The 19,376-nt window shown below is 36.7% G+C and overlaps 1 protein-coding gene and 1 pseudogene across 1 annotated transcript; one reads left to right on the top strand and one right to left on the bottom strand.

Annotated features, from left to right (window-relative positions):
* Window positions 1-4,232: 4,232 nt before the first annotated feature.
* LOC122335054 lies at window positions 4,233-13,017 on the bottom strand (annotated as a pseudogene).
* Window positions 13,018-16,853: 3,836 nt separating this feature from the next.
* On the top strand, window positions 16,854-19,318 carry LOC122335059 (39S ribosomal protein L1, mitochondrial-like). The gene is given in 11 exon segments (XM_043232820.1): window positions 16,854-16,909; window positions 17,193-17,286; window positions 17,409-17,672; window positions 18,015-18,099; window positions 18,202-18,273; window positions 18,459-18,480; window positions 18,483-18,509; window positions 18,512-18,568; window positions 18,655-18,752; window positions 18,874-18,955; window positions 19,155-19,318. Coding segments are annotated over 11 exon segments (930 nt in total). The 5' UTR covers window positions 16,854-16,878; the 3' UTR covers window positions 19,253-19,318.
* Window positions 19,319-19,376: the final 58 nt, after the last annotated feature.

A 19,376-nucleotide genomic window follows, 5' to 3' on the forward strand; every position in this document is an offset into this window, starting at 1 on the left:
GAGTCAATTCACAGTAAATAATGGCAGAGCCAGCACTTGTTCAGGGCTATCTGAAAATAGACAAAATATTCAGCTTGACAAAGGCAGCATTTTCTGTTCCTTATTTTGCAATTTCTGTCTGTCCACTTGTGTTTACCACCAAACTATTTTGGTAAACAAGTTTCAGTAAAATGTTCATAGACTAATTAATCTTTAAATTCCTCATCTAACAGAATCTGAGTATAAGCTTCAAGTATGCTTGAATGTAAATACTATTTATACTACATGGACCAGATCTTTTGCCTTCTAGATTGCCTTCTTTAGTTTTCACACACACACACACACACACACACACACACACACACACACACACACACACACACACACACACACACACACACACACACACACACACACACACACCTTGTTTATACTACATTGTGAGGTCCTCTTCAAAATGATAATAAAGAGTGTTGATAACACTGATATACGTGTATTAACTGCAATTTTTCCCTTAATAAATTCCTAAGTTAGTAGTTAGTAAGGTAGTTGTTAAGTTTAGGTATTGGTAGGTTTAAGGATGTAGAATAAGGTCATGTAGATTATAGCATTAATAATTAGTAATTATTAGTAATATACATGCGAAAAAGCAACTATAGTTACAGACCTAAACTAAAAGTGTTACAAAAAATGTTTTATAGAATGTCTACCCCAACCCTAAACCTACCTATCACAGAAACTTAATTTTAGCATACATATACATAAGATTGTTAGATGTAATAAAATATCAAAATGTATATGTATATAAATGTTTAGTTTATTTTAAGGTGTTCTTATTACAGAATATTTACAAGTATAATATAGTACTATTATAGAAATAGATAAATCAAAAGCTTACATGTGGAGGAGTGTGATGCTTTGGGAAATGTTCTGCTGGGAAACCAGGGTTCTGCCAAGATCCATCTGGATGTTACTTTGACACGTACCACCTACCTGATAATGGTCTTGCCCCAAAAGCTTGAGATGCTGACCCTGCCTCCAGATTTCCCAGATTTCAATCCAGCATCGTCTGTAAAATGTACTGAAAAAGGCCCCATCTCACAACTTACACGGACTGAAAGGGTTCCTCCTCCCAAAATTTAGATTAAATTAGATAAACACAATTTATTTTTGACCTTTTGAATGGAAACCAGTAGGCTTGTGATGGTCCCATTGACTCCTAAATAATCTAAAAAAAAAAAAGAAAGAAACATTGTCTGAATACTTTATCTGCCATCAGTGGTTAAACTGTAACATTATGAAACTACAAGAATACTTACTGTATCCATTTATGTAAGAGAGTATAGCAAAATAAAGTAAACTGTCACATATTACAATACAAATTTGAGACCAAAATTATGCAGGCATTTTGACCTGACCGTGTTTTGCTCAAGTGTTTTTCTTTAATTGTTAATGCAAACCTTTACCACAGACTGAACAAGATTAAGCGTCACTTAGTAACTGGCTGACCTTGTGTACTTAGCTGACAACTATTCAACCCAATTCATTACATACCTTTCCATCCTATCTTAGCTTTTATCAGACCGCGCAACACAAATGTCAGATGACAGTATAGTTATGTTTAGCACATCTGAGAGACAATCGTGGTCACAAAATGTAGCTTTAACCTCATTCAAGCGCTGTAGAGATGAAGGGGAACATCGCATTTGGTCTCTCTTAAGGCATAAAACATGAAACTGAAAGTCACCTCATTTCAAGAGAAATGAAAACCAGGTTCCAAACTGAAACAGTAGAAAGCCTTTCTTTATAAATTAAAGAGTCATTTTAGACACAACTGCGATAAGAACCATGCACCTTCAAAGTTACTCATTTTTGTGCCTCATTCCATGTATTTTCCTGCTAGTAGATCATCAACTGAATAATGTGTGGATATCTTACCTAATTATTTCTACTTCTAACATCTTGAGATGTATTTATCTTATTGCATGGAGTGGACTATATGTGATTTTATAATTAATTATAATTAAAGAAAGAAAATGAGATTCAAAATTCCTTTTATTTGTTAAATATCACCAGCGTATTAACAATTGAGATTTAGAAGTAAATTATTTTAAAATAATACACTCTGTAGTATAGTGTGAATTAATGTGCATTAAGAAAAAAAGCTATTTAAATATTTTCCCCCACAGTAAAATTTCCAACTCATATGCATATTTTTTTCACCCACTTGCTAATATAGGTTTATCACTTCCTCTTCTGAGCATCAATATATACTGGGCAGAAGACGCCTCTCAGTGACAACAACTGATCTCAGCCAACATGTCAGCGATCTCTTACCTACTGCTGGCAGCTACTGCAGCGTGCTGCTTCACGACTCTCTGTGGTAAGGCTATTTAGTTTTGATTTTAGAAATGTTTGTACTTCACTTTACTTTCACATTTTAATTAATGCAGTTCGTTTTTATAAACAGATGTCTGCATAAATCAGGTGCTTTTTAAAGGTGGATCTGTTAAATGTGCTATACTTTAGTGCTGGTGGATTGTGCACTTAACTGTGGTTGCGATGTTTTTCATTTGTTCTGCATTCTTTATTTTTTGATGAAAAAAGTTTACAACGTTAATTAGCGAAATAGAATCCTAACGTCTACATGGCTTCTTTTTAGCATTGCCAATGGAAGGCTTTGGTTCCAACAAGTGTCAGTGTGTGACCACCACCTCATCCGTAGTCTCAGCTCAGTCGTTCCAGAGAATTGAGATGCGTGCCTCCAGGAGCAAACTGTCGTAAACCGAGATCTTGTGAGTCATGATGTTTTGCCTCTACACACACACTTCAATCACAGACATGAAGGAAAAATGTAAAAAGGGTGCATGTTTCCTTTGTTCTATCAAACCTCAGCGCTCTCAAAACTACGTTACATTTATTCTCTCATTAGCCCACGCATGCCTCTCCAGACAAATGCCACTTATTGACCCGTACATGGCTTAGGCAGGTTTGTGTAAGACAGCTCATATGTTTTATTAAATCTTTTTACATTTTCTTAGGATTACCAAAAGAACAACCATACAGTTTGCATAGACCCTGAAGCACTATGGATCAACAAATTAATCGCAAAATAATGAAGAGGTAAAGTTTAACTCCTGAAACCCAGACGGTCTGATCTACATTTGACATTTTGTTTTGTTTTTTCTTTCTTTGTATCATCTAAAGGTTTTCTTTTCTTTTCCTACAGAAAAGAAGTGCTTGAAGGAAACCGCTACGCCCACTATTGGCATAAAACGCGAGCAAGAACAACTTTCCATTTCCTACTTTTCACTTATTACTTTTCATTCAAGCAGTTGATGTGTCGTGCTGAATGTCATTAGGCCACGATACATGGAAATTAAAAACAAGTCTGCCTACAAAATCTATAACGATTATAACGAAATAAAAATACGCACAAACTTCTTTCTTTAAAATGACATCTTTATTACCTTTAAGGTGGGAGACTAGGACAATACTTTTATTGTTTTACAAATGGGCCACATGTAGCACCATTTACATTTGCAAACAAATATTTTCCCCCCATATACGTCAACATGTGTGTATAGACTAAATAAGAGAGAGTTACAAAATGTATACTCCTCAGCTGAAAACTGCATGAAAAAAAGTCTCAGTCCTTGAGAAAATCCAGTGATAAAGCCTTATAATCACATTGGGAAAATGCTCATTTTTGGATATTCTAATCAATGGGTCTCAAGGTTCTTGGCAAAACAATGCTTTACATCATCTTACAATCATGCAAGTTCTTTATTCATTTGAATTTCTCCACGAGACTGACCTCAAACCCTATTGCATAATACAGATTCAGTAAAAGACTGCTATTTTCCTCATGCTTATTTTATTTTATTAGTATTTTAAAAAAATACATCCGTTCATCAATCTGGATTAAAATAACTGTCTAATTAGACCATTTGCCAAGAGGAAATATGTTCAGCATGTTCAGTGGGGAATTTCTGTGAGGAGAGCATATAAAAATACCCATCAGAAAACAAAATGCTACCCCTAACCAGGGAAGGCAATGGCGATCTTCTCCACTTTATAACAGAAAGATTTAAGATCCTGCCATTTCTGCAAAACAAGCTGGCTTATAACTGCTGACCACGGCACGTTTACGATAACAACAACATTATAACTGGATCACGGCGCTTTAGAAGTCATGCGTGTCTCTCTGGTGAAGAAAGAGATGGACAGATGAGCGGATGAGTGGATGGAAGGAGTGCTGGTGCTGGCTCACTCTGTAAGCGTCTTGCTTTCACAGGCAGTACTGCTGTAGAAAGAGAGGTTCAGACTAGGCACAGTTTGATAAAGAGGAAATGCTCTACTTATCAATCAGTTTTGTAAAAGTGACAAAAAAAGTGAAAGCACTCTCATGCTCACAAGGCGTTCACTTTTAGAAGTGATGCAATCACAAAAATTATGCAGGATTTCCAAGTTAAATACTTTGCTAACTAACTATTATAATAAGTGATAACTAATGTATTAATAAACCTAATCAAAATGGAAACAGGGATGGGAGTTAATCTGTGGAGTTGCTGTTTGTTTTTTTCTAAGGTCTGATGGCGGTGATAAGTAAAATATACAGCACAGGTAGTCCAACACTTAACAGTCTACTTCAGCACCCTGAGCGTTCCTCCAGAAACATTTTACTCATACCAGCTCGACATAGCACAAGGCACAGTCTGCCAAGCGTGTTAGAAAGCTATAGCTTTGTCCAAATAAGACATTGTATCACGAGACTGGATGTGCAATCCCAACAGACAAAGCGCTACCTGCTATCCATTCTCTCACAGGTTAAATCATAAATGCTGCAGGATTTTAAAATTCAAGAAGCTTTAAGCATTAAACATTTTTATGATTGCTAGCTTGAACCAAGGACTTTTGGCTTATTAAAGTCAGAATTCATGCAAGGAAATGGGGGCTACGGTGCCTGAGGCACCATCTCATTTTCACCTTTGGATGAAGATGCAAACTTGTGCCCAAATTTAGAATATTGCATTAAACATAAATCACCGTATAAAGCACCATTTCCATCCAGGAAGTGGATGAGAATAAAATTGCCACTTCCTGGCACTGTACACATAATCATTTTTGTATACAATCAACTGCATACACTTTAGTGCACGCAGACAAAACACACGGTCATGTTATCTTATTTTTGGAGGCTGCCTTCTCGAAGCGTAGTTCTGGGAGTTAATTATAACAAAGCGCTTGCGACAAAATGTAAAACTAGCTTTTCAGATGCTGCCTATTTTTGATGCGCATTGATGAATTTCTTTGAGAAATGTGTTTTGTTCTTTATGCTTATGGTTTACCTTATAAGAACTATTTTTGCACGTTCTTAGAAATTATGCGATCTTGGCATTTCAATCCAGTGCTGTTTCTTTATGATATCCCAAAATGCACATAAAATAGGCGGATGGAAACACAGCTATTGACACGTTTCTGCATGAGTTTGTTGTTTACAATCTGTTAGAGTTTTTAAAGTTATTAAATGCAATATAGCTTTTAGTGAAATTCAGCAAATGATTATGTCTTTGAGCTTGTCAACCTTGAAAACCATAACAATGTAGATATAACAGCAGAAAGGCCTCTAACCTGAAAATGCTTTTAGTTGTGCCAACACATAAAATGACATTTTTCATTATTTATCCAACAAATGACAAAATGACATGTCTAAACATAAATTAACGTTCATCTGCATCGATGCAGCAGACAAGCCATTACCATTGAAACAAATGTGAAACAATACAACTAAGCTGAATTACCCTTGAGTTAAAGACATAGTTCACCCAAAATGAGTACTGTTCACAGAAAAATAAAGGCATAGAGGCTTGAGTCATTTTTGGGTGAAATATGCCTTGAACGCCTAGGTAGTCTCCTCTAGCGATTATACATTGTCCCAATAATGTCAACCACATGCCGATCAGAGATTCTTTGGGGCGCTCGCTGGCATCATGACATCACTGAGGCAAGGAGGACTTTACATTGTGTAAATATACATCAGTACGGTGATGAAGATTAAGATGCCAATGCAAGCAGCAAGAGAAAACAGCACAGCTGGGTTATAATCAGTAGGGCTGGGATCCTCTTTAATAGTGTACATTTTAAAGACAAGTTTGCATAATACTTCATTGCACTATTAAGAATTTCCAATTAAAAATACATTGCTGAAAATTCCATCCTCACACATGAGTTTTGTTTTGTTTTTTTTTTACAATTACATAACCTAAATGCAAATCCATCCTGTAGTAACATCAAAAGGGAACTTGAATTTGTAATGCACAGTGCAGTAACTATTATAATATTTATTGTTGGACAATGAAGAGAAAAATCGGGTTTTATTGCACTGGGAAATTTCTGGATTTGATCTCCATCTTTAAGCTTTTTTTGACAATCGTTTGAAATGCTGAAGGGGAATTTAAAAGAGGATGCTCACTGAATCAACGTTTTTGTAATACTCACACTAACGTTGTTATGCTACATGATCCGCCTTCCCTTAACATACACACTTCTACCGTCCAAATACTGACACATGGCTTCAATCTCACGAACAAACAGATCGATATCCCTGAAAGCAGCGTTTGTTTGGTACCAAACAGAGAATCCCAACCCTAATTTGGTATTAAGCTTTTGTTTTCAAGTTGGAAAACATAATAATAAGATCATATAATCCTGTGCAAAGGTTAAAAAAGGAACAAAGTATGTGAGTACTTCACTCCTGTGTGTGCCTATATTTGTAGGGGCTCATCATGGGGGTTAGGCGTCCATGGTTTGGGGTGTTAGATGAGTAAGGGAGGAAGGGGCTGCTACCTGTGGACAGGCAGATGCAGCCCGTTGAGGGGGGTGGGCGGGTGGTACTCCAGCTGAGCCAGGAGGGAAAAGTGATCGGAGGGGATGTGTGGGTGGGGGCAGCCCGTTATGTTGTTGTCCTTCAGCCACTGAGTCTCCAGTGGACCCAGAACGCCCAGAACACGCATGTGCGTCTTAGAGAAGAAAATGTAGTCAATCACGCCCTACGAAAAAGGAAAAACGTCATTTAAAAGGGGTAGAAATAAAAATCGTGGTAATACTTTCTATGAAGCCCGTCTTTAATACATTATAATACTAATGCATTATAATGAGTGCATAATGCATTAGAAATAACTTTAGAATATGTTGTATCGTCTCATGAATAATAATTCTATAAATGTGTTATAATATTTACTTTATAATGTAAATAATTTATAAATAAATAAGTCTCATATCTTGCCATTTTACTTATGTCAGTTTACTTAAAGCGGACAGATATGACAAATAATATAAGTAATAATAATAATAACAACAACAATACAAATGTATTCTCAAAAGCCATGAGATCACATATCAGATCAAAATGTAATTTGACATATTTGCTTTACACATTCATTGGAATGCCTTAATACCCTTATAATGTATTATAAATATGGGATTCATAGAAAGCGTGACTATAATGTAAATTCGGAGCCAGCAGAAGTCAGCAACTGCACATTTCAAACACAGTCACACAGCTGTCTGAACAAAGTCTTAACTATGGAATGAATAAACTATGCAATTACATTTTTATTAATTTGCTGTTTGCTAACTTCATTTAAACTTTTTTGTGGTTGTTTACCATTACGTTGTACTGTGGTGTAAAGGGCTCATCTTAATAACATTTGTTGATTGCCACCATTCCATTGGTTAGTTTTGAGGCCTAGACTATGTTCAGCCACTCATGTCTATTTTCAGGATATTTTAAAGTGGTCTTAAAAACAAAAACCATGTTGTCTACTTATTAGACTAACTTATCCATTAATGTTTGTCATTTGCAAACAAACACAGGAAAAAAATTATTTGGGTTGAGTGAACAACTTGGTCCAAAAGTTGAATAAAGTCAAAAAAAAAAAGCTGTGCCATGGAAATTTTAAATTAAGTCAGCTTTTCATTTTTACAATATAGTGCACTGGTTTCAATGCAATACAATAACAAAGCAATTCATGGATTCGCTAAAATCGTGAAACCTAAATATTTCCTGACCTTGAAGTCATACGTGTAGTTGGTGTAGGGCATGAGATTCCCCTCATAGGCACTCTTCAGCTGAAAGCTGTGTGTGATACTGCCATCAGGCTTGCCATTTTGCCATTGCAACTGAAGTTGGTTAGACAATCGCTGTAACGCAGTTCCTTAAAATCTTTGTGATTTTCTGCAACTCCGCCATTACTCAGATACTCCACCACACCTGTGAAGAAAGGCAAGGGAGCCTAGTGAGACAAGAGCTTCCGAGGCAAAGGTTTACATCAATAGTTCTCCTAGAAATTATATTAAAGGGTTATTTAGCCTACCCTAAAATAAAAATTGTTCTCATTTACTTACCTTGCTCATTCCAAACCTGTATGACTTTTGTTCTTCTGTGGGACATAAAGAAGATATTTTGAGAAATATCTCAGTGGGTTTTTTTATCCTCACAATGGAAGGTCAAAAGTTACCTGCGTTCTTTGAAATATCTTCTTTTGAGTTCCACAGAAAGTCATACATATTTGAAACAACATGAGGGTTAGTAAATGACAGAATTTACATTTTTTGGATGAACCACTACTTTAATATTGCAGCAGATGGACATAGTAGCTCAAAGAATGAAAGGGCCGATTGCCTGAAAACCACACTTAATGGGAGAGGCATGCTTTCTTGTATGGATCTCTTGAACTCTTATTTGAAACTTACACAATAAAGATTGCCCAAGTGAGTTCCCATTCCTCTAACTTTATCTTTTAAATAAGCAGTTCCAAACACATCGCTCACCCGAGTCTGGGAGTGAATTGAGGTCAGCGCAGAGGGCGATAGGGATGGAGCTGGGTGTCTGATGTGGGTGATGAAGAGTTGATGGATCGATGCCTCTCAGCGATGCTCTTTAGTTCAGACAGAAACATCATTGTCTGGATGAGCTTCACATCCGAGTACTCGGATCCCAGTGCATGTTGGGCGTTAGCTACCAGCAGGTGCTGTTTCTCTGAAGGCGACTTTAAACCTGCAATAAAACATTAATAAAATTAAATTTAGCTAAAATTTATTTCAAAATCAAGGTCATTACCCCCAGTTCAGAGAAAATTGAAAGCTGAATATGAAAAGTAAACTCTATTTGCAAAGTGTATTGCATCGTTTTGAAAAAGTCGATTGATTTAAGTGGAAAAGGGGAAGACTATGCTGAGAAATGAAAATAACAGCACTCATCAAAACGTGTGCATTATCATAAATTGCATCCAGCTGTTTTGAGGCAGGAAATAAAAAGTATGTTATCACTGAAATCCCACCTAGCACTGAATTCAACCACAAAAGTTAATTTTATTAAAACGAGAGCAAGTTAAGACCAAGTTGGCTTGCAAAACGTTTGTCAGATGTAAAAGTTTTGTTTTATTTACTTGCAGCTGAATCTTGTAAATCTTTTAGAAAATGCTGTTATTTATATAAAAGTGCCTAATATCTACCAATTTCCTAAATACTAATATACTCAAATGTTGAATCATTTTTGGTGTTAATTTATTCTACTGACATATAATCCACTGTGCTGTTCATGAACTTTAAATTAATTTCCGGAGACAGTAGTTACAGGTGCATCTCAATAAATTAAAATGTTGCAGAGAAATTCATTTACTTCAGTAATTACATTCAAATTGTGACTTGTGTATTAAATACATTCAGTGCATACAGGTTGAAGTAGTATAAGATTTTGGTTTTTAAATGGTCAGTAGAAAGAAGCATGAAGTGTAGTGACGTTGGTTTTCAAAAAACACAATGGACCAACACCAGCAGATGACATTGCACTCCAAATCATCACAGACTGTGTAAACTATGAGCTTCTCCATGCTTCCTCCAGACTCTGAAGTCATCTGCGATTCAGGAGTGGCTTAACAAGAGGAATACGACAACTGCAGCCAAATTCCTTGACACGTCTGTGTGTGGTGGCTCTTGATGCCTTGACCCCCAGCCTCAGTCCATTCCTTTTGAAGTCCACTCAAATTCTTGATTTTGCTTGACAATCCTCGTAAGGCTGCGGTTCTCTCGGTTGGCTGTGCATCTTTGTCTTCCACACTTTTTCTTTCCACTCAGCTTTCTGTTAACATGCTTGTATATAGCACTCTGCGAACAGCCAGCTTCTTTGGCAATGAATGTTTGCGGCTTACCCTCCTTCTGAAGGGTGTCAATGATTGACCACTGTCTGGACCACTGTCAGATCAGCAGTCTTCCCCATGATTGTGTAGACTAGTGAACCAAACTGAGAGACCGTTTTTGAAGGCTCAGGAAAACCTTGCAGGTGTTTTGAGTAGATTGGCTGATCAGAATGTCACCATATTCTTAATTTATTGAGATAGTGGATTGGTAGGTTTTTGTTAAATGTGAACCAGAAATCATCACAAATAAAAGAACTAAAGACATAAACTACTTTAGTCTGTGTCCACTGGATTTATTTGATACACAAGTTTCACAATTTGAGTTTCCACAACATTATAAATTATTGAGATGCATACCTGTACTACTGTCTTCACGAGTGAATATTTTTGTGATTTGCTGCCATCTACAGGACAAAGCTAAACAGAGGCTGTGCCCGTTAGCTGTTTAAACGACTGAGTCCTTACCACTAACAAACAAGTCTTTCTTCACTTCCAACAGGACAGCTACTCCGATGTTATCTTTGGTCATGACTCGGTTTAGCATAACCTCTGAGCCCTCTGAGTTTGCCATGGCAACCTGATTGAACTCCACTGTGTGTTTCTGCACCAGAACAAATCTACAAAAGACAAAAAAATGCACTAGATGAGCTTAATATCATTTCACTTTAAAGGAACACTCCGTGACTCTTCCGTGAGTTAGATTGTGTGCCAAGACTACGGAAAATAAAAAAGTTGCTGTTTTCTAGGCTGCTATGGCTAGGAAGTATACTCTCATACTGTCGTGATAATCAAGGAACTTTGCTGCCGTACCATGGGTGCAATAATGTTATGCAGTGACTGAAAATAGTCCCCAGCTAGAAAAAAATATTAAAACTCTTTGGTCATTTTTTTATGCTAACGGTCTAATCAATGATCTATGTTATGCTAAACTCAATTGTTTAACTGTAGGGGAGTTAGAAAATTAGCCTTTTTCAAAAAACCTTGTAAGACGATAAAAAAGGAAATTCTCACTTCTCGGTCTTGAAGAACACAGCACAGCCATCCACATGTTTCCGCTCCTGTTCTGACACGAGTTTGGCACGAGATTTTGGACAGAAAAAGCCATCATATCCACGCTCTTTTAGTGTTTCCAGAAAGAAAGTGTAGTACTGCTCTGTTTCCACCTCCTGCACATAAAGCATTAGAGCAAAGTATACAAAAACCCCAAACACAAGTCAAATTAAATGTATTGTTAACACATAATAAAAATTTTGCTTAAAGATATAACTATATGTTCATTTATTATATTGAAAGTTACAGGCATGAGAGGTAACGTATTAGAAATGCAATATTATGTTTACTGTATTTTGACTGAGAATTTTTGGTGAGAATAAGAGACTACCGATGTGCTACCAATCCCAAACTTTTAAACGAAGACGGACATATATCTACATGTAACTAACATATCCTTTTTAATTTTGAAATGGGAGCTTCATACCTGCAGGCTTATGATGTCAGCATCACAGTTAGTGATCTCCTCCATGATGCCCTTCTTCCTGTACTCCAGTTAAGGGCCCATGAGGGACAGTAGCCGTCACAACTGTCTTGTTGCATACTTGTCACACAGTACGTTGTAGCACATTACCGTGAACACAGCTTGAGGACACAAAAGTTTAATATTAGCTTTGCTCCTTGCTAAATCATGATTTTTAAAAGTCAGTGACAGGATGCTAGCTGTACCTGTGGGCATCATTTGGTCTCGCTCCCTCAAAGTGATCCAAGGTCTTTGGGGGAGCTGTTCTGGGTGCACTAATATTGGGAGAGGAAATTAAATGAATAACTTCTCTGTATTTTATTAGTAAGCAGCTATATACCTGTGTCCATTATTACCTGCAAGATTGTCAAGCATGTAATTTAGTAACTTCCTTGTTCCATCAGGCTCCTGATACAGGTTGAGTATATCTTGGGACAATGGATTACCTGGGAAAGTATTATTGTTCTCAGGCCTGTTAAAAATATTGAATGCTTGCTCTGCACGTACTGCATAATCGCTTCTAAGCAAAATGCTTTACCTTTGAGGCCAAGGGTTTGCAACTGGAACAGCCGACCAAGTTCATAAGGCAAAACTCAGAAACAATTGTTGTTCAAAAGCAATTCCTAAAAAAGAAACAAAGAAAGAAACATATGTGACAATATAACAAGGTGTCAAGGTGTTCTGTATATACCTAGTCTTTTAAACGTTTGGTCTATTTAAGTTTTGTTGTTAAAGGAAAAAAAAACATTAATCGCACTTGTCCTTAAGAATCTGTGTATAAGGCTAATAGAACAATTTTACTTAATTCTGATGGGAATCTGTGGAAACTGACCGATTTATTCTGCGTACCTGAGAGTCCACCATGTTGCCGAGTTCTGCTGGCAGGCTACATGCAGTTTGTTGGAGGACAGGTTTAGGTAGACAAGATGGGGTAGCTTTGCGATTTCGGGAGGGATCCGGCTCAGGTTGTTGTTGTTGATGTGGAGAGCAGTCAGATGGGTCAGCGTCCATAGTGAGCTGCTCAGACTTCTGACCCGCCTGTACCAACAAATCACAGAGTAAACCTCTTCCAATTTCACATCACATTTGGATAAAAGCATCTGCCACTTTTTAGCATAGACGGGCTTTCGCTTTCACTGATTTATTCATTAACTTCTCTCATATCATTGTACTGTACCTAAAAGTAGCACATTGATAAAAAAATAAGCTGATTTTATAAAATGAGGCATAAGCTCAATGAACTGAGGAATAATAACTAACCAGAAATCTCCAACTCGGTCCAGTGTGACTTCTTCCCGCCTGGCCGCTTCTCAAGGCTGACATGATTGTATATAATCTGGGCGTGGGTCTGGAGGATCATATTTTTCCTTTGGCATGCCTGTTAATCTGAAAATACAGAAAGAAAATGAATCATTAGTCACCGTGGTTTTTAAAATCAGGCTTTCACCGTGAAAGCTGAAAGCCTGATCTATGAGCCAGCTGGCATTGTAAATTGTAATTATAGTGGTCAGTTTAGGAATGCTGCTCGAGTGACTCCTCTAAAACCTCAGATCAAGCCAGATCACCTCTTAGACAAACTTATGTAAAAAGATTTACAGTAAATAAACCAACAACTGCAATTCAACTAGTGCAAAGGCCTTCTTTCTGACACTTAGTAAGGATTGTTTAAGTTTAATGCAAAATAAAGCTAAAGAAATGAATGCATAGGTACTAAGTCAAGCTGTGAAATACCAACATATCATCTATAGTGCAGTTCATAAGGCTACATTTATTTAATCATAAATAGAGTTTTAAAAAAGCAATATAAGTTTTATAACAATTTTTGTAAAACTGTATGTTTTATATTTAATTACATATTAAAATGTACACCTGTGAAAGGAAATCGTTATGATATGCTGCTTTGCACGCAAGAAACATTTCTTAATATCATTTGTGCTTTGTAATATTTTTGTGAAAACTGCGATGCATTTTCAACATTATTTGATAAATAGACAGTTTAAAATGATAATTTTTATAATAATAATAATAATAATAATAATAATAATAAATCCTTTACTGTCATGTTTGATCATTTAATGCAACATTGCTGAATAAAAGTAGTCATTTCTTCCAAAAAAAAAAAAAAGAAACGAAAAATAAAACGACAAAAAATAATGCAATAAAATAAAATATTATAGAGCCGAAAGTGTATGTTCTAGAAACCAGGCCAAAATGTGAGATCCTGAGTGCTTACTGAGAGACAGGTAGACAGCTGATGTTTAAACTGATACATTGAACTGTTTGAGTAGTTGATATCTCTGATGTTGAGCCAAAACATTATGGCAGTCTAGGGCACCGACAGAGTTTAACTTAGTTGGAACCTTGGAGATGTGTGTGTGTGTGTGTGTGTGTGTGTGTGTGTGTGTGCGTGTTTAAATCAATCCCTTTCAGCTGAAAAAGATGAAAGCAAAACAGCACTTTCCCATAACACCCTATTAATAGGTAAAACCACCAGCAAGAGCTTTTAAACAGACGACTGCCCTTATTTGCCTTGTATAAAAAGAACATGCGATGCGCTGCAATCATTCAGTCTCTGCTGTTATACACACAAGAGCACACTGCCAAAGGGTACAACGGGTACAACATATCCTGCTTCTCAATTAGATCTTGTACATGTTTTCTTACATGCAGAATTTAAGGACTCTATTAACTCTAGGCCTTTGGACTAAATGTTATATTCATATTAGTGCATCAGCTCATTATTCAGCGCAGCAACCAGTCTGTCTCAATTTCAATGAACACTATACATTTAACCAGTCTTAAGTATGGGTGCATTTGTAGCAATAGCCAACAATACATTGTATGGATCAAAACTACCCATTTTTCTTTTATGCCAAAATCATTAGTATATTAAACAAAGATCATATTCCATGAAGATATTTTCTAAATTCCCTCAATGTTGTAACATATCTATATTTTTTACGTTTTTATATGAGTTGCCAAAAAATTAATTTGATCGTCTTTAAGTATGATACTTTTATTTATATTTTCTTACAATGTTTATTATTATTATTATTATTGTTATTGCACCCTCAGATATCTTTTCACATAGTTGTTTCTCTGCAATATAAACTGACCCTCGTGACTGGTTTTGCGGTCCAGGATCACATTTCTGCTGTCAATAGGTTTAATCCGTATTTATTTATTTAGTATAGGTGTTGTATTCTTCCGAGTTGTACACATGTCATTCTATACATTGGATATTAAGCATAAAATATGTGTACATTGTGTTCAGTGCGTGTATTGTGATTTCTCTTGTCGCGATCTGTCACTAACCGTGTAAATGGTCATGTGACAAAACAAACAAACCAAAAAAGTTGCCCGAGCAAACATCACGGCTTATATGCAAATGAACGCTGGCCCACGACAAATGACAGCAGACGCGTTACGTAACCCGCTCTTTGAAGTTACTAAGTAACTTCTATTAATAAAACAAACACACACGTTCAAAGCTGAACCTGACTTGGGCTTGTTGTTAAAAGCGCCTTTAAAAACGCCTCGGCGTTTCACGTTACAGTTAAAAGCGTGTCAACGACCCGGCGCGGTTGTCAACTACCCCGATAACGAGGTTTGTGTTACGTAAGGCTATTATTATTAGCTATTCTCGCTTAGTCGGTGAATGCACAAAGTTGAGATTTACGTAGATTAAGTTTGGTCGGTTGAGCTGACAACCGCGACGTGAAGAGCGCGAGCGGATCTGGCCGTGGTCCGGGCGCCCCTCGTCATCACCAAATACGGTCATCTATTAATCAGGAGAAACTACGTGTTGTGTAATGGCTTGAAACACTGTTCTCTCGTGTTTATTAAGTTGCAGCGCACACTGTCTCCTTAGCCGATCTTCTGGAGGTAACGCAGAGCTGGGGACGGCGGGTGTATCTGACACCCAAAGATATAAACAACGCAAAAGCACCACGCCGGAATGCAGCACGTAGGCTCTTACCTGCATTCGGGAGGTGGGAGAGGAGCTGCTGGTGTGATATGATCAGAGACATACGGACAAACTGCGACCGATCCTCATCCTGAGAGTCGGGCAGAAGGAAGGACAACACTCTGAGCTTCCGCTCCAGTCCGCGGTCCCTTTACAACCAACGAGAAGAAGTCCGAATCGGTTCTTTTGAACAGGCTGTTTAAAAAAACGATTCAAAAAAGATCGGGCTATTATTTTACGCCATTAATTGCATCACAAGGCCCATGGCGTCACCCAAGTCTTATTAAAAACATTACACACAGTTTTATTTTTATTAAACAGTGCTAAATTCACCTTCGGCTAACGAATTTAGCAAAAAATGCTGTCATCTTTTTATATGTGCTGATGTCAAAGGTGCTGTATGTACGTTTTTTAATCTTTTAAAGCAAAGAAAATAATATAATATGTTTGCATTTCAGCTGTAGTTGCCACTGCACCTTTACTATTTCTACAAATGTTCAGCATTTTTGTTAAAGTGACCAAAATTTCACAACTCCATATGCTCTTTATATTAGATCACTTAGGATCGCTTGGAATGGGAGTCTTGCTGGTTAGTTGGTTCTTGGTTCAATGATTCAGTAGGTGAATCGACAACCACTACCAATTCAGTTCGTTTCGTGAACGAACGGTTTGGAACGGTTTCGCGAACCGGTTCATTTAATACATTACAAAGATCCGACACAAAAGAACGATTCTTGAAATGTTATTCTGAAATACGGCATTCTTAAAGTGGAGGAAATAAAAATACGACATATTCATCTCTGTTTTATTAACCCATGCTCTCAAACGTATAGGCAACATTATTTTAGGGAAGTATTAAACCTGCAAAGTTTAACTTTTCTAACTACATTTTTACACTTAACCTTGTAACTTTTGCATATTATAGTTTTGGATTATCTGATATAAATGGGTCAAATAACAAGAATTGTTTTACTGTTTCCCTCCCCTTCAGCATATCTGCTAAAACAAAATGATGGCCAATTAGCCAGTATATTAATTGTGTGTTGTAGTATATAAAACATAGCGTGTGTATACAAATTCAGTTTTGAGTATATTTTAGTACAAAAGTTAGATGCTCACGGCACGGGAATACTAGGAATATTATGAGTGGTGGGAACGCTTAACGCTGGTTGAGGACTTAGAAGGAGAATTTAAGTGTAACACAGAAGTCTGTCAACATGGCTGCCCCCTCGAGGAGCGTTTTAAGAGGTCAGTTTTGAAACGATACGTATTATTTTGTGCATTTGTATATTCAGATATATTTTCAAAGATTATTAACATGAAAATTGTCATGTGCAGAATGCTTGTGTGTCAAATATTGTGTTTTGCATCACCATGATCTTTTAGTTATGCAGTGCATCTAAAGGATAAAGTGTACTTCTTTTTTTTTTTTTTTTAATTACTAATCGGATAGCTAAGTGTAATCATTAATATATGTCATCTGACCCAGTGATTTTAATTCTGCTTTACTCATGTGTGATATCTGACGCAGTTTTACCCAGATGTCAGAGTCTGTTCTATCTGACTGCACACAGACAGCAGCAGCCTGTCAGATCCTATGCTGCTGCCGCCGCCGCCGCCGCCAAGTGAGTCGTTTTTACACTATTTAGCCTTTAACATGGTAAAAAGGTTATTTGCTTAAAATTTCTAGCCGTTTTGGTCAACTTAGTATGTTGACCAATGATTTTCATCAAAACACTTTTTGTAGGCATAAGGAGAAGAAAAACGAGACCTCTCAAGAAAAAGAGGCGAAGGAGAAAAAAAAGATTGATGACAAAAACCGACATAAACCCTATGGACTCACAGCCTGGGCTCCTGTAGATGATGTGTACATGGTGCGATACTATCCCAAACCTGTACACGAGGTGTCTGTGGCCATTGAAATGATGAAGAACTTTCAGAAGTTGGATTTCAGTTCTGAAAACCAGCCTGTGTACGTCAACTTGCGTCTAGACATGAAGCTGGAGAAAAAGGTACATTTTGGGAGGATATTTTTTTTAAGCCCATCTTTTGCTTGAAATAATAAATTTGCTTTTGTTTCTGAATTCACAAAAACTATTGTCTAAATGTCTTTTATGCTCTGTTACTGTCTGTGATATATATATATATATATATATATATATATATATATATATATATATATATATATATATATATATATACTCTTAATGTCCCCAAACATTTAAATGGCAATCAAACAGAATCCACAGTTGTCAAATTAGTTTCATTCCAGTGCTAAGCAGTATATACTGCAACAATAGAAGTTTAAATCTTAATGACTTTCCATTTGTTTTTTGTTTCGTTTGTTTTTCTCAGAAAAAGTGGATCCATTTGTTAGCACTATTAATTTACCACATCCCTTCAAGTTGGACATCAACAAAATAGTGGTTTTCACCGAGGTGGGAGAATCACTCTTTGCTGCCATTGACTGAACTGATTTGATATAATTTACAGGAGCTTTACAGTTTGCATGCATTAATAGTAGAAATATGAATGTACAGAATCCAGATCAAGCCAGGATAGCGATGGAGAATGGAGCCGCAGTTGCAGGTGGAGCAGAACTGGTTGAGAAGGTAAAGCTTGAGAACCTACCATTGCAGGAAGATGAAGTAATTCCTAGATATACTGTTTAAAGGTTTGCCTGTTTAAAAAATGTTTTATTATTATTGCATTCAAAACGTACCCACTTAGTAAATTCAGTCTGTTTTTGCTTGCTTTTACAATTGTTGTACAATTGTCAATACATTGTTGATTACAGATTTTAGCTGATGAGATCATTGCAGATTTTACTTGGCTGAGCCAGGCATTGTGCAAAGCTGCACCCTTTAAAGAATAAGCTGAGGAAGAAGTTTCCCAAGAGCAAGAGAGGTCAGCGAGTTTCATGTGTGTCAGGCAAGTTTTATTAATGTACGACTAAAACAAGGTTAAATTGCTCTTTGTGTTTCTTGCATCAGGATCGGTTGGAGTAAATATTCCAAAAATGCTTGAAATGTTCAAGAGTGGTCATGAATACTTGGTTGAGGACATCTATGTTAACACACAAGTTGCAACAGTAAGTCCCGTTAAATTGACAGATCGGACAGACATTTTTATTGTGTTAAAGTGAGAGATTATCTGCTTATTTTCACATGTGCACCCCCTTGCACCTTGTTAACATACTTTTTTGTAAACAGCTGGACATGCCAAAGGAGCATATTCTGGAAAACATTCATGCCATTGTAAAAGATGTGGCAAGCCATAAACCAGCAGAATTTGGTGAGTCATTTACCGTATATATTAGGTCATTTTATTTATTATTCTAACCACCTCACAAGTTCTGATTATAATCACATTCTCTGTTCTCTGCAAATGCCTAAACTGACTTCCTTTTGGCTATTAGGTGGAAGTATTCATTTCTATTCATTGACATGAATAAAATGTATTGTATCTGATTTTAGTGTTTTTTTTCTTCCAGGTCCTTTTATCGAGCGAGCAATTGTATGCAGCAGGTCAAGTGAGGCTTTGCACATTAAATTCGAAGAACTATTACAACAGGAGGAGAAAAAAGCATAACAATTTAGCTTTGTGTATATTTGCATTGTACAAAACGTATATACTGTAATAAAATGGTAAATGTTATATTGTCTAAGTATGTTGTTTTTTTTCTTTCTTTTGCTGAAGCAAGTTTTTCAGTAGA

Source organism: Puntigrus tetrazona, unplaced genomic scaffold (genome assembly GCF_018831695.1).
Source record: "Puntigrus tetrazona isolate hp1 unplaced genomic scaffold, ASM1883169v1 S000000696, whole genome shotgun sequence".
NCBI classification, from domain to species: Eukaryota; Metazoa; Chordata; class Actinopteri; order Cypriniformes; family Cyprinidae; genus Puntigrus; species Puntigrus tetrazona.